The sequence below is a fragment of the Rhinichthys klamathensis genome, unplaced genomic scaffold, assembly GCF_029890125.1.
Source record: "Rhinichthys klamathensis goyatoka isolate OS25496 unplaced genomic scaffold, OSU_Roscu_1.1 h1tg000397l_1, whole genome shotgun sequence".
Taxonomy (NCBI): domain Eukaryota; kingdom Metazoa; phylum Chordata; class Actinopteri; order Cypriniformes; family Leuciscidae; genus Rhinichthys; species Rhinichthys klamathensis.
The window spans coordinates 113,539-129,189 of NW_026606899.1; the positions used below are offsets into that span (position 1 = coordinate 113,539).

Genomic DNA, 15,651 nt, shown 5'->3' on the forward strand with positions numbered 1-15,651 from the left:
TTGGTATTTTAGTTTGGTTAACAAATGTTAAACATTGAAAAAATATTAAGATACATTTTGGCTTTTCAAGATCAATAAAATGTGCTAAATCAGAACATGCTTCTTTTTTTCTTATGTCCACAAATGTGTTCTTGTTTGTGATGTACATGTGATTAAAACGTTTTATTGACGGTCAGGTCTGACTAGACCAATTTTGGACCTTTTTAGAACCTTTGTCAAGATGTGTAAACTTCAAGACTTGATTGCCTTTCACGATGTTACACAATATGTGTGTGATTATTTTAAATGCAGGCTTATATACACTTAATTATGCAGCAACACATTTAAACACACAAATGACGACGCATTTAGACGTCCAGGGACGCGCTGAAGAGACGTGGAATTCACGGCCAGATGACGTCAAAGACGTCGGTTCAACTTTCATTTTGGAACTATTTTTCAACCATGACGGGACGTGTCGGACGGACGTCTTTTCAACGGTCATTACACGTCCAAATGTTTGCTGGGAAATACCTCATCAGATTGTCCTACCAGTATGAAATAAACGGGTAGGATGATTTTACTGTGCAAAATACCTCATCAGATTGTCCTACCAGTATGAAATAAACGGGAAGGATGATTTTACAGTGCAAAATACCTCATCAGATTGTCTTACCAGTATGAAATAAACGGGTAGGATGATTTTACAGTGCAAAATACCTCATCAGATTGTCTTACCAGTATGAAATAAACGGGTAGGATGATTTTACTGTGCAAAATACCTCATCAGATTGTCCTACCAGTATGAAATAAACTGGTAGGATGATTTTACAGTGCAAAATACCTCATCAGATTGTCTTACCAGTATGAAATAAACGGGAAGGATGATTTTACAGTGCAAAATACCTCATTAGATTGTCCTACCAGTATGAAATAAACGGGTAGGATGATTTTACTGTGCAAAATACCTCATCAGATTGTCCTACCAGTATGAAATAAACTGGTAGGATGATTTTACAGTGCAAAATACCTCATCAGATTGTCTTACCAGTATGAAATAAACGGGAAGGATGATTTTACAGTGCAAAATACCTCATCAGATTGTCTTACCAGTATGAAATAAACGGCTAGGATGATTTTACAGTGCAAAATACCTCATCAGATTGTCCTACCAGTATGAAATAAACGGGTAGGATGATTTTACAGTGCAAAATACCTCATCAGATTGTCTTACCAGTATGAAATAAACGGGTAGGATGATTTTACAGTGCAAAATACCTCATCAGATTGTCCTACCAGTATGAAATAAACGGGAAGGATGATTTTACAGTGCAAAATACCTCATCAGATTGTCTTACCAGTATGAAATAAACGGGAAGGATGATTTTACAGTGCAAAATACCTCATCAGATTGTCTTACCAGTATGAAATAAACGGGTAGGATGATTTTACAGTGCAAAATACCTCATCAGATTGTCTTACCAGTATGAAATAAACGGCTAGGATGATTTTACAGTGCAAAATACCTCATCAGATTGTCCTGGAAAAATAAACAGATAGGATGATTGATTTGACAGTCTAAGTTTTTAATCTGTATAGTCCCTGGACAGATGTTACAAATTTACTCTAAACCAGATGATAATGTAAATTGAAATAAGATTAGTTATTGAGATAATTTATAATCAAGCAGATCGAATATATACAGAAAGGAGATTATTAATCAAATTCATTTCAAAATTCAAAATCATGCAACACAGAGGCACAATACAAAACAAGTAAAACAATAAGTTATTAATATAAATATGAACTAAGACCACACTGTGCTGCAGACTGTTATCAATGCAAATGATAAAGGGACATACACTCAAACTATACTACACACTTTTTGCACATAAACACATTTAGGCTACTGAAGTTGCAACATTTAAAATGTGCCCATCTATTGCAGCTCTCACACTGTACCTGAAAAAAAAAGAGATATATGTAAATTAGTACATTTAAAACAATATAGAATCTGAAAACATGAAAAGAAAAATTACCTTTTCATTTAAATAACAAAATTCTACAAAAAAACATGGCACATAAAGTTAAACTATTGCTTTTTGGGTGTGTGCATTATAAGTTGTACCATTTCAATCATGCTTTCGTTGGGGTCGTCTTCCAGCATGCTGCAAAGCACACAGTACTCCTCTGCATTACCTATACATTTGTTAACATTAAAAAAAGATAAATATGAATTCATTGGACAATCATATCATAGTGTACTAAATGTCAACATAAACGCCATGAAAAAAAATTCTCAGACCTGTTCTGAAATTACATTAAATCAAATCATTCTTGCATTACTTTTTGCATCCTTCAAGTTATTTTCTACTCTGAAAATTTTATTTAATCAAGTAAGAATATCCAAATATACAGAGGGGATAGAGAAGAAAATTATAGAGTGAAGATAGCATCTACAGAGGTGTACTACATGACACACTGTACATTACAATACATACACTACTACGGTATTACAGAATTAAAACAGCACTCACCTCGACATCCAAGAAGTGTGCAGGCTACTTTCATGCGTGCTGAGCTGACCGCTTCAGGCGTAGTCTGAACATTGCTGATCGTTCCTGTCAGCAGGTATTGTTCAGCAAACTGAAACATTAATTGACAGATGACTTAATTAAATTCATTATAACATATCCAGACCTGAAGCCACTCTTGAAAATATATGAACACATACATTCAATACCAATACTCCACAACTGCTGGAATCCATCTGCAGGTCGTGCTTCAGGGTCCGTAATTGCCACTGGGCTGTTTGCTCATCACATCTCAGTTTTAAAAAATTCCTAGATGTCGTCGAGACATTTGTACTGTTTAGAATCGAATAGCATTAAAAAAAAAAAAAAGATGAAACAGTTCTAAAAAGGTTACCTCCAGTTCCGCAGAATTTTATGTTCATAAGAACGTTCATTTCCCATTGGGTCAATCACAAGGAGTGTTTTTTCAGGCATGTTGATAATCTGGAATATAATGTCATGTAATCATAAATAAGGTTTTAAAATATTTTTAGATCACTACTAACAACTACAGGAAGCTGCTCAAATGAACCTTTAAATTATTGACCTAAAGCATTAAAGAATGTCTGCAGATTATGGAGAAAGTGTCAACACAGTGATTTAGTTATTTGCAGGTGAATATAACACATAAGAATATAAGTGAATGGTAGCAATATTCTGAGGGAAAATTCCAAACGGAAGTGAGCATCCCTATGCCCTACTCCCTTCGAAGGGCAGAGCCCTTGAAGTGGGGACTTTGGAGTGAGCAGGGCACTTGCGTGACATTATGTAGCCGTTTGGAACGCACTTGGTGAAGAGAGCGATGAAAGACAATGTAATTTCCTCATTATCTTCACATGGGAATGTTCCCACTCCAAAAAAAATAAAATATATATATATATACCGTATATATAAGAGCCTTTGTTATCTTTATCTCCTGTCTATATATATATATATATAGACAGGAGATAAAGATAACAAAGGCTCTTTGCCTTCGTCATATATAGCCTATTTGTGTGTACTTCTCTGCTCACAACTTTAAAACCTGCAGTGTGTCATCTTTGACCCTGCATTACCTAACACATTTCTTACCTATGAAACTTATTTAAACATAACATGACAAACATTTGTGAAATATCACGAACATGAACAAAACAAAACAACTTGAATTGCTCTGTTGGTTAGTTAACTCGAACTCTCCCACCAGTATTCTGTTTGACAATAGCCCAAGATCACTAAAGAAGAAGAAGAAGAAAAAAAAACATTTTCTATAATCTCACTTGCAATGTACTTTGAAAAATACACACGCACCACAAGAATCCAATGTGCTCCAACGTTCACAGGGCACAGCCAAATGTCCTCAATGGGAAACTTCATCTATGAAAAGTATTTAATAACAAGTTTGTGATGGTTCCAAAACACGTAAATATTATGTACTTTATTACTTTCTGGAAAGCTAAATTACCTTTCCTAGGCATCTGAACTGTCCAGCAAACAACGAACGTGCAACAACTGCACAAAGCTGGTGTATGTGGTTCTGAAAAAAAAAAAAAATTGTAAGTATATACAATTAAATTAGTGTTCCTAAATAAGTAGACATTCTATACATACCTGTTGTTTTTCAACGACCAGGTGCAGGTATGCATCAATAACCTAAATTAAGAAAAATAAACATGAATATAAACATACTAAACTTTATTTTTGTTAGAAAATAATAAGTAATTTGGGTTTATAAGTCATTTAGACAACCGCCCGATTGGAAAGAAAGGCCACCCATAGCATAAGAATAAATAACTTACTTCATCAGCAAGCCACTCGGCCCCTTGCAGTGAGTGAAAAGAAGAGTCATAGAGCTTATATGGCCCAACAACTGCTTCAACCTGACCAGTGACATTTGCAGCCCAGACCTTCATTACTGAAAAAGAAAGACAAAGTTAGTGTTGTCAATAATTTTTCTAATTAATCAACTTTACAGGGCCAACGAGCCAACATAAAATGAACTTGGCAAATTGAACGTGCCAAACATTCAAGGCCGTAGGTTTGGTCTTTAAGTTGGAAGAGACAACAATCCACCCCCTACCCCACATCGGTAGTATATAATATGTAAAATAATGTGATTGAGTTCGCTGAAGTATTAGGAAGGACAATTCTGCCCTCCTAAAATGTATGCAAACCTACGCCCTTGCAAACAGTCATCATGTCAAAAGGGTACAGGACAGCTAGAGGAAGTGGATATAACTCAAAACAATTTATGGTATCTCTATTAAATAAGAAAATTTTAATATTTTGGTGGCCGCAGTTGTGAAGGTTTTTCAGTGAGCTTTGATTTCAAAATACTGTTTGACTTCGTTCATGCATTTTGAATTTTTTAGGCATATTTTTTTTATGGGGGGGGGGGGGGGGGGTCTGTTTTTTTATGATTTATTGGTTATTATGTCCACTTCCTATAAATAACGGTGACCTGTGACCAACAGGTCAAAATGGCCACCATGATTTAAACACTGCAAGCAAGCAACCATAACAAGAAGACCAAACTGGTCAGTTAGGCCAAACTGGCAACTAAGGATGAACTGAGATCTCTGTAAATATAAAACCTTGTTCCTCTGAGATTTGGTTTACATCTGATGGGAACTTTATTGCTGGCTCTTCATCTGTTGGGGTTAATTTTAGCTCCTTGATGTACCCATTTGTTTGGTCAAGCATTTTAGGAGCAACTTGAATAACAGAAGGTCTTTGTAACGCTGAATCTTGGAGCTTCTCAGAATCATTTACCTTGGTCACAGAATGCGGAGTGCTGAGTGGTGCAACAGTGCAAGGAGGCATCTTGCAAGAACTGTTACTCTCTGTAGACCCACTGATTGAGATAACAGAACAGTCATCAGGCACTTTTCCAGTTTGGCTTCTTCTGTATGGTTTAATGTGACCAATGCTATATTTAGTTTTTAAAGTAATCCCTCCAGGTTTGTTTAATGTGACAAGTTTGCCACTGAGTCTCTCAATGATGTAGGGTCCTGAGAAGTCAGGTTCAATCCTTCCTCCTTTTCTTCCACGCTTCCTCATATTCATCAGAAGAACCTCATCACCAACATTGTAAATCAAGTCTTTGTACTTCTTCTGGACCTTTTTAGCATATGCTTCCTTCTGTTTCTCCTGTGATTTACCAATGTTTTCTTCTGCCTGTTTTTTGGCCTCATCTCTCTTTTTTTTATCGGAAACTACATAATCACTAAAACTTGATTCCACAGGGAGACTGATGGTGGAAAGCTAAAAAACAAGGCAATATAATTTAAGCAATATAAATTCATTTGTGAACTATTTAAATTTTCACATGTGCATGTATATTATGAAAAGCCCATGGTAGCATGAGAAGAGGCCCTTTGCTAAAAACATGGTTGTTTACTATTCATAACAAACTGTTAGGAATATTAGTGACCCTTATTGTCTGTTGTGGAACAAAGTCCAAAAAATATGATCATTACCAGTTTAAGATCAAAGGTTTTATAACAGATGTTAAAATTGAATACAGTTAATCAAGTCAGGGTACCAATAATAAAAACTATATTTACTGTATGATTAGTTTTGTAAAAAGAAAAAAAGTTTTGCATCTTCTACTACAGTACCCATTGGAAATTATTTCAAGGCTAAATTTACTTTAAGCACAATTCTTCTGACATAGGCTAGTATGACAAAATTGCTGAAATGACTCCATAAGCACACTCACTGGCATTTCAACAGGAATCTCTGCAGGGAACACTGCCTCTCTCCCATACATTAAAAGAAAAGGGGAGTGTTTTGTGGTGGTGTGGACCTTCGATCTTAAAGAAAACAAGGTGGCATCCAGATAGACATCCCAGTCATTCTGCTGGTCGTTAACCAATTTCTTGAGGGCTCTAAAGTGACACATAAGGGGGAAAGTTTTTTGCTTTTTAGAAGGCTTATAAACTTGGAGTATGAAAGCCTTTTTAGGAATACATTTATAACTTATTTGGTGCCTTGAAGCGGAAGATGGGTCAAAATGTCATGGGGGGCGGGGGTGCCTTAACTTTTCCTGACCTAGGTACATACAATAATAAAACTTACCGTTTAATGTTGTCGTTGGTCTTTTCATCCAGGCCATTAGTTTGAGGATGATAAGCTGCTGTCACACTTCTTTTGATGCACAACATTTCACAAAGCCTGTGGTTAAGCTTAAAAAATAAAGGGGAAAAAAATCACTGTGAATAAATGGGTGAAAAGCTCCTTAAAACATACAGTAGTTGAATATATGTACTGTATGTGCAAAAATATAACAACTCTTGAAAATCTAAAAACAAAGACAATGGGTTTCATTCATGAAACATTCATAAATATACGAGTAAATATGAGAGTGATTTGCACGTAAAGAGACCTTCCCGAAAACTCATCTCCTGATTCACAAATACTTCGTAAACGTCAGATGTGATAGTGAAATGTGTGTGTGTGTTAATGAATTCCAATCAGTCGTAAATGGGACGCGTGTGCACGCTCATTCTCAATTACCATAAATCCCGCCCATTAAATCCGACTGACAACTACATATGGGCATCATATTATGACACCAAACGAAGGATTTCAACATGTCTTCTCAAAAGCGAATGAAAAAGAAAAATTTCTCAGATGCAGAAATCGAAGTTTTATTATCAGAAGTTAATTCAAAACACCACATTTTATTTTCAAGCGTAGGCTACATAGTGGCGTATCGGGTCCTAAAGAAAAGCAAGCTTGGCAGCATATTACAGATGCAGTTAATGGAGTTTCATCTGTTAATCAAACAGTCTCAGAAGTAAAAAGAAAAACCGTACAGTAATTACTATATATAATATTTTTTCAAAATGCTGTGTAAATATGTACCCGATTAAGGGGAATTAAAATGCAGCCTTAGTTATTAATGAGCAAAATGTTCGGATGTTAAACGCACTATTTACGCGTGGCTGGGAGCAGGTGTAGATTTCTTTCTTACCAACTAACATTTGGAAAATACGAACATTTTAATGAATCCGAAAAGTTACGCCAGAACCGCTTTACACACGATTTACACAAAAATTCGTTCTGCTCGTGTTTCATGAATGAGACCCATTGAGGCTAAACCTAAATCACTTTAATACTGATCATTTTAAATACACTTACATCATTTACAAATTCCCTTCCCTGATCTGAGAGAATTCTCTGGGGACAACCATGCCTATAAATGATGGAACAGAGATGTCTTCCAACTTCAGCTGCTGTCTTGGTTTTTAAAGGAAAAGCCTCAACCCACTTAGAGAAGTAGTCTGTGGCTGTGAGGATGTATTTAAAGCCATCTGCAGTTTCAGGTAATGGTCCAGTTAAATCAATGCCAACAAGCTCCCAAACAGCAGAAACCTATCAAGTCCACCAAATGTAAAGTAAGTTTAGTGTGTATAAAGTAGGTTTAGTATATGTATACTGTATGTTACTGCACTTATTTACCTTGATGCACTGTAAGGTCTGCACAGCAGTCAAAGGCTTTCCAACTTTTTGACATTGATCACATTCCAATACCTTTCAGAAATTGTTGTATATATATATATATATACATACATATTTGTGAGTTGATATATATATCTATAAATATAAACTAAAATAACTATATAGAATAAATAACACATACCCAATTTTCAATGTCAACTGACATGCCATGCCAGTAAAATCTGGCACAGATGGCAGCACGTGTTTTACCAATCCCCGTGTGTCCACCAATGGGCGAGGAATGGAATTCTTCAAAGAGCATCCTGGCTTCCTCTTTGGTTTTTATCACTCTTTTGCTTCCATAAAAAAGCTCTCCATCTACATTAAAGAGAAAACATGACTATGACAGAAGCAAAAGGACATTTGGCATTGTTGGAAAAGAAAATCAAGATAGGAACAAATGAATAATAAAATAAACATAATTGAAATGTAAAGTTAAAATAAATACCCTTTAGGTTGAATTTAAGTGCATATCTTCTAATGTTCTGCCTTTTGGACTTATCATACCCTGATGGGTACGATCCCACTGACAGAAGATTATACAGTGCTTCCCACTTATCTTCCATAGCTGTCAAAAAATGCAAGAAAAAAAAAAACTAGATTAATCAATTTTTTTATGTGATTAATTGTAATTACAAACATTATATATACATTTATTATATTTTATAATGTAATAATTTCACAGTTGATCTCCAAATTGATGCAAAAACAATATAGAGTATATATTTTAAATATTTGTTTAATGGCGTATTTTTATGAATGAAAACAGCTGTCACTTTAAGACCTGCCGCTGCTGAGAGAGATGCGATCTCACACGCCTCACACTCTTTACGATCATTTGATACTTTATTTAATTAATTTAAGACTGATCTTATGAGGACACTCGACAAAACGGACATTTTGACATAATTGTGTGTGTTTATATTTTACACCAAACAATCAAATCATATGCCCCGCCCATATCTAGCCTAATGTTTTCATGAAAAATGCTAATATGATCAATGGTGCTAGCTGGCTTTGTATGAATGTGCCCGTAAACAGTTCTCATTACTGCTATATATCTTTGTATAATAAAAATTAACATAAATAGAGAAAAACTTACCTCAGATGAAGAAGTTCTCACGCAAGTAGTAAAATATTATGGGCGTGTTGTTCAGCGTGACAAAAATGACGCAAAATTGATGTGCGCATGCGCAGTAAGCCTTGGTAGGACAATCTGACGGGTAGGATGGAATGTCAGGACACCGGCCGCAGGATGGAGGGACTGCATGTGGAATTGTTAAGGGGGCTTAAATTTATACCATCAATGAACAACACACACTGAGAACTCGCTTTGAAATTACAGATGTTTAAATGCAGCGCTCCCTAAACACAATATGCAACTGCACAGGTAACCGCGTAATAAAAAGATACACCAGCGTCATTTATTATGCATATTTGAACCCTTTCACGCTTAAATTTAAAATATTCTGACTCCCCAGAGTGAGTTTTTTTCAAGGCGACCGTTATTTTAGAAGGTCCCCCCCTTAAGGTTTCCATGGCGACGCGTCATATTTGTCACGTGACACACCGCAGCCACAATAACACTGTAGTATGACAGACAGATGTATCGCTTTTATTTCCTTTTCCCTTTTTTATTCAAAATATTCACAAACTTGCTTACCATGTCATCAAATATCTGATATTCCGATTCTCAAAAATGTGTAAGTGAGTGTGTTTGGTCGTTTAAAAACCTTTAAAAATAGTCTTGATCTTGAGATAACGTGAGATGGGCGCCGCCATGTTTCTTTGCGCCGCAGTTCTGTCTGTCAGTCATCACTTTCTCCCGAAATACATGTAAGACAGTGGCCGGTGAACTGTGAGAAGAATAGAGTAAACTTTATAGTTACTTCCACTATGTTTTTCTGATATGAATAACACACGTCGTCAAATTACTATTTGAGTAGATTGTTATTGCTGCTTCCACAGACATCAGTGTGTATTTTACAAACTCCAAATGTGTTGTTTTAGTAGTGCTTATGTGTATTTAAATGTCTGAAACCTAAAATAACATTATGAGGTTGCAAACACTGCATAGCTGTGATATATGACAGCGCTGAGCTCGTCCGTGTCTGGCTCAGCGCCAACCGCGCGAAAGCACAGTTTGAATCTGGCAGTGACGTGACGCCACTGAACGCTCTAAATCCCATATGTGGGACCGTCACCGAACTCTCAGGGGCACAGAAACAAGAATCCCATCTATGGGACGGTACCACTCAAAAGGTTAACATTTAATTTGTAACCATGAACACGAAAATGAAACTGAGGGGGCACAAATCAGATCCGAAGGGGCGCCGGGCCTGAACTGAACACACACACACACACACACACACACACACACACATAGTCCCAATAGCTCCATTATAATAGTACAAAGTTATGAAGGAGACCTGTTGCGAATGTGTTTACACTTCAGCCTGTAGCAAAATACCTCAGTAATGATTCTCCAATACCATGTTTTCCTTATGATACGAATATCTGGCATAAAAAAAACCCCATTTCACTGCACATGCAAAGTGTACGAGTTTATGATTTAACATCAGTTCATCCTTTTTTACCTTAGGACAAAAACAACTGGAAAAAAAATCAAGCAAACAAAATGTTATGGAAGAAACAGTGGGGCTGTTTTTACTGTGATCCCTCCAACCAGCAATTCTGACATACAAAATACAGCATGTAAAAGACCCTGACGGGATCCAAACCACACACACACACACACACACACTTTCAGGAGCCCATTTCTTTGCACAACCTGTGAGCCGTAAACAGCTTATGAAAGTCAAATAGAAATGTGGCATAATCTGACAAGTGGAGTCTGTGCTTCAAAAACACCACTAACAATCCACACACACACACACTGATTTACCTTTTCAGGCGCTTCAATATAAAAAATATGAAATAAAAATACGCACACAGCACTGGACCCTCATTATGGTTTAATTAACGAGTGTTTAGTATCTGGCAGAAAGAGAGGAAAGGAGAGATCTGCTCTTTATTTGCTTCATCTGTATCATTGACACAGTTTATCTCCTGCTGAGACACTGAAGACCTGACAGTCTCACACACACTTGCCCTGATCACAGGACAGAGCCTCCTCTCAGCACCAACACACGGGACACTTCTGATTGGCCACTTCTCGACTTCATTTATTAATGTATCATTTGTTCATTTATTCAGAAAAAAAAAATTCGTACAGAAATTACTAGATTTTTTCCCCAGATTATTTAATATTTTTCAGTCAATACTTTCTTGAAAAAAAAAAAATAGTGCTGGGCAATATTTTTTTTTTTACTTAAATATAAAATATTAATATTTATATATAATATAAATTATGTATACATATACAGTATATGCATGCAAATATCATGTATTATATATATATACATACATTTGTGTTTATATATACCAAATAATTATACACAGAACACACACATATTATGTAAACAAACTTTTGGGGGATGCGATTAATCGTTGGCCAGCACTAAAAAAAAATACTTTTAACGTAAAAAAATACAAAATATGAATATTTGAAAATACATGTTTTACTTGAAAATATTAAGATGCTTACAGGCTACACATTTATTGTAGGTGTTAAGAATTATGGTCACACTTTATATTAGATGTCTGACTAAGATGTCCATAGACAAAAATAATAATGGTTAGGTTCAGTGTATTGCGTGTGTTGATGTTGTATTGTAAAGCACTTGAGCTGATATTGAGGTGATACAGGAGAGGTCAGCACAGGTTTGGTGTGTGTGTGTGTGTGTGTGTGTCGGTTTAAGGGTTAACAGGGAAGAGACGGACAACAGTGTCATTATAGATTAAATTAATTACAGAATTGCATGTATGTATTGTTTAAATATAAGTACAATGTAAAACATGTATGTACACAATAAGTGCATTGTGTCAAATGATGAATTTAAATGTTACTAAGTAGTAGTTAGACACTTAATATAAAGTCGGACCAGAATTATGTTACTACTTTTTATTTTTGAATAAAATAAATCAATAACTTAACTTTTTTTTAGAAACCAACATGAACACAAAGACAACGTTTCTAAGAACTGTACTTATTTACTAAACTAGATTATAAATAATTTTGATTTTTCATTATCTTGGACATCCTTATTTATCATTGACTTATGTATATATTATATTGATAATTTTGTAGTAACAATAAACTAAACCGGTTAGCTGGAACACACTGTGTTCAATGGCACGCACGCACGCACGCACGCACGCACGCACGCACGCACGCACGCGCACACACACACACACAAAACATAAAAAAAAAAACATGATTTATAAGCTGTTTTCCTCATAGGAACCAAAAAAATGTCCCCACAAGGTATTACTTGTATTCCTATCCTTGTAATAAAACACACCAGTTACACACACGGCATATCGTCCTCTTCTTTATGGGATCTTGCTGTACACCCTGTTACACACATACACAAGTGTGTTTGGGCACGGACACTGGTCTGGTGTCATCAGCAGTGCTGTAGTTCTGCTTATGTGACACACACAGGTAGTGTGTGAGGATCTTTCCTCATGTAACACACACTGTGGAAAGGGCAGCGTGTCTGTAGGGCAGGTCACACATCTGACAGCAAACCAGATCATACCTTCACCATATTTCATTCTTCTTCATCTGACTTTTAAGGATGTCTTGCTCGAAATAAAACACCTTGTTCATTTTTTTTTTACACACAACATAGCTTAACCTGCTCTGGCTTTTTGTGTTAGAACCCATCAGTAACTTACAACAAACAGCAAGACTGAGAACGACAGAGAGAAAGACAGTAAAGCATGAGTGTGAGGATGACAGGGCGTCCCATGAGGCCGTGCGATGGGTGACCGGGGCTCTGCGGCGTGTGTGTGTGTGGTTCTCCGGGATGAGTTTGTCAGTGTCCGGGGTCACACAAAGCCTGACCTCTTACTTCTGTCTCCACTGGAAAAAAGACACACACATCATCCAACTGCTGAGTACCGCAAAAAACGACAAACTTCTCTCTGTCACGTTCACACTGCCTTCAAATAGTTCTCTCCTTTGAGAAAAAAAAAAGTAATTAACAGAAATGATCTGACTTTTGTTAATATGATGTACTTATGAGGGACGATGTACAGTAAGCTAACAAATTTAATCACCATGAAGGGGTTTATTATCAATAATAATCTTCTGACTGTACATTAACTCACTTTATTACACAATACTTATGTACCATTCTGGGTAACAGTTTGTTATAAGATTCATAGTTAACATAATAAACTAAGAATGAACAATACTTCCACCGCATTTATGAATCATAGTTAATATTAACATTTACTAATACGTTATTAAAATCAAAGGTTGTATTTGTTAGCATTAGTTAATGCACTGTGAACTAACATGAACAGCTGGATTTTTATTAAATAACATTAACAAAGATTAATACTGTAACAAATGTATTGATCATTGTTAGTTCATGTTCGTTAATACGTTAACTAATGCACCTCATTGTAAAGTGTTACCATAAAAAGCTTCAATTGAAATGATAATCTGTGTTTTTTTCATCGTGTCATTATTTTGCCGCAGGGCTGCTCTACTTTTTCTCCGATACCGCTGAGGAAAAATCCTGACCTATGATGAGGCCGGCACACACTTACCTACGAAAAACTTTAAGAGAAAATATCAATCAGGAGGAAAGAATTACATTGACCTAAGCAGAGGGAGAGAGTGAAATGAAGCAGGATTTCAGCGATGGGCCGCTACATAACCTTCAGGAGGACTCTATTTTTCATTAGAGAGGTGTCAGACGCTCAGCTTTAATACGCTCATCCCGGCTGTGAGGAGAGACCTGCCCCAGTCTCAGCACATAATGAACAGCCCAGTCACACTCAAATCAACACAACACATCACAGCTCAACAGATAACTGCACTTCAGAGCGTTTCCGACACATTTATCTCATGTTGAATGTCCAATGAGCTATATTTAACGTGCCATTTTCACAAGACCCTCACTAATCACTTCCAAAATAAAGCCATGATAAAGTAATGTAAATAGTAATCAATGCAGGACACTGATTCATTATTTAAATCGAACTTTTGAATCTATTTAAAGGCACACTATGTAAGCTAGAGGTCACTTATTCAAAACAATAATAAAGGCGTAGCTTGTATGAGTGTGGGATCATGGGAGTTGTTGTCTTCACCTCCACAGCCGATGAGAAGCAATCTGACGGGACTCAGAAATCATGTTCATGGATGAGCAAATGTTTTAAAGCCCACCAGTAGTCAATAATGTTATTATAACAACATGGATCAACAGTTCAAATGTAAGGACGATGTAGTAGCCCGAGTAGCGATGAGACTAGATGATGCATGAGTGTTTGGTAGTGACACTGCTTCATCAAGCTTCGAAACCTTAACGAATGTTTTGTTCTGAATCAATGGTTCGGAGCGTGCCAGAGTCACGAGATTTCAGTAAACGAGGCTTCATTGCGTCATAACTGTTTAGAAGTTAACACTTCGAAATTTTAATGGTTCACAGATGTGGGCGATGATCTCTGTCAACCCATGAATCATGAACACAATGTATAAAACTGATCAAAGATCAGGTAAAACTCACAGACACTTGCTCATTGGTTCACTTGAGACATTTTAATCAGACATTAGGATAATTAAAATGAATAATGGTAGTTAATAGTCTCTTATTGGCCTGTTTAGCTGAGCCATTCATAGAACAAACTAAACAAACCCTGACAATTGATAAAAGAAATTACAGACACTTGATAATCTTATTAGATGATTAGGTAATTGCATTTGAAAGATTTTACTTTCAATACAAAATTTGCAATAGATTTGTAAAAGGTGTTTTTATGCATGGTTGGCCCGGGTTTTTGTTGCATTTTTGTCACTCTTCTGACCTGTTTCGAAGCCTTGACACAATACGGTACATTTGCTTCAACTGTTTCAGTGTTCAACGAAGCCTCGATCTGCCCACCACTAGTGTTTGGTGCTTGCTTAAATGGGGCAACTGATGAGGCTGAAGGCAAACAGGTGTGGTGATTGAGCAGGTGATTGCCAGGGAGGATTATGGGAAATGTAGTGTGCTGTGGTGACTGGTCAATGAGGATCGTGACATAAACACCTTTGTATTACCATTGGTCCATGGCGATTACCTAATAGGCAGGCGTGCGCGACGGCTCTGTTTTCTTTCGTGTGGAAATCTCCTCTGGTTCATTTCTCCTGTTTAGTCCATCGAGGTCCGACATCTGTGAGTAAAAACATGAACACACTACCCAGACAGCAACATAGTGTCAGCCCAGATCCATGTGAATTCCATACGTATCAGAAGTGGGCCGGATCTGGGCCGACACTATGTTGCTGTCTGGGTAGAGAGCTGCTTTATAGTAGAAAATTAAGTTGTACTTCTGATGAAACGAGACACTGACACTGTTTTTCATGTTTAATACGGTAAAGCTGCTTGATTTTAAGCAATCTATTGTATAAAGTGATATATAAATAAACATGACGTGACTTTACTAGAGTTCTGAATTGGAGAGCTCGTTGTTATTGAGAGGGAAGCTGCTCACG

At 36.5% G+C, this 15,651-nt stretch overlaps 1 protein-coding gene across 3 annotated transcripts; it reads right to left on the reverse strand.

Moving 5' to 3' along the window:
• Positions 1 to 1,677: 1,677 nt before the first annotated feature.
• Positions 1,678 to 9,280, reverse strand: LOC130070207 (uncharacterized). 3 transcript variants are annotated; one of them, XM_056234511.1, is made up of 15 exons: positions 9,139 to 9,280; positions 8,485 to 8,604; positions 8,179 to 8,354; positions 7,998 to 8,069; positions 7,677 to 7,910; positions 6,612 to 6,718; positions 4,331 to 4,446; positions 4,143 to 4,184; positions 3,997 to 4,068; positions 3,843 to 3,908; positions 2,908 to 2,996; positions 2,714 to 2,822; positions 2,517 to 2,625; positions 2,108 to 2,178; positions 1,678 to 1,941 (listed from the first exon to the last, which is right to left on the reverse strand). In XM_056234511.1, exons 6-15 carry the CDS (start codon positions 6,646 to 6,648, stop codon positions 1,849 to 1,851), a joined length of 804 nt encoding a protein of 267 aa, XP_056090486.1. In that variant the 5' UTR covers positions 6,649 to 6,718; positions 7,677 to 7,910; positions 7,998 to 8,069; positions 8,179 to 8,354; positions 8,485 to 8,604; positions 9,139 to 9,280; the 3' UTR covers positions 1,678 to 1,848. The 3 variants fall into 3 exon arrangements, with proteins under 3 accessions (XP_056090486.1, XP_056090487.1, XP_056090488.1); XM_056234512.1 differs by lacking the exons at positions 7,677 to 7,910; positions 7,998 to 8,069; positions 8,179 to 8,354; positions 8,485 to 8,604; positions 9,139 to 9,280 and adding an exon at positions 6,253 to 6,421 and having other exon boundaries at positions 6,612 to 6,701; XM_056234513.1 differs by lacking the exons at positions 6,612 to 6,718; positions 7,677 to 7,910; positions 7,998 to 8,069; ... (1 more) ...; positions 8,485 to 8,604; positions 9,139 to 9,280 and having other exon boundaries at positions 4,139 to 4,184; positions 4,331 to 4,364.
• Positions 9,281 to 15,651: the final 6,371 nt, after the last annotated feature.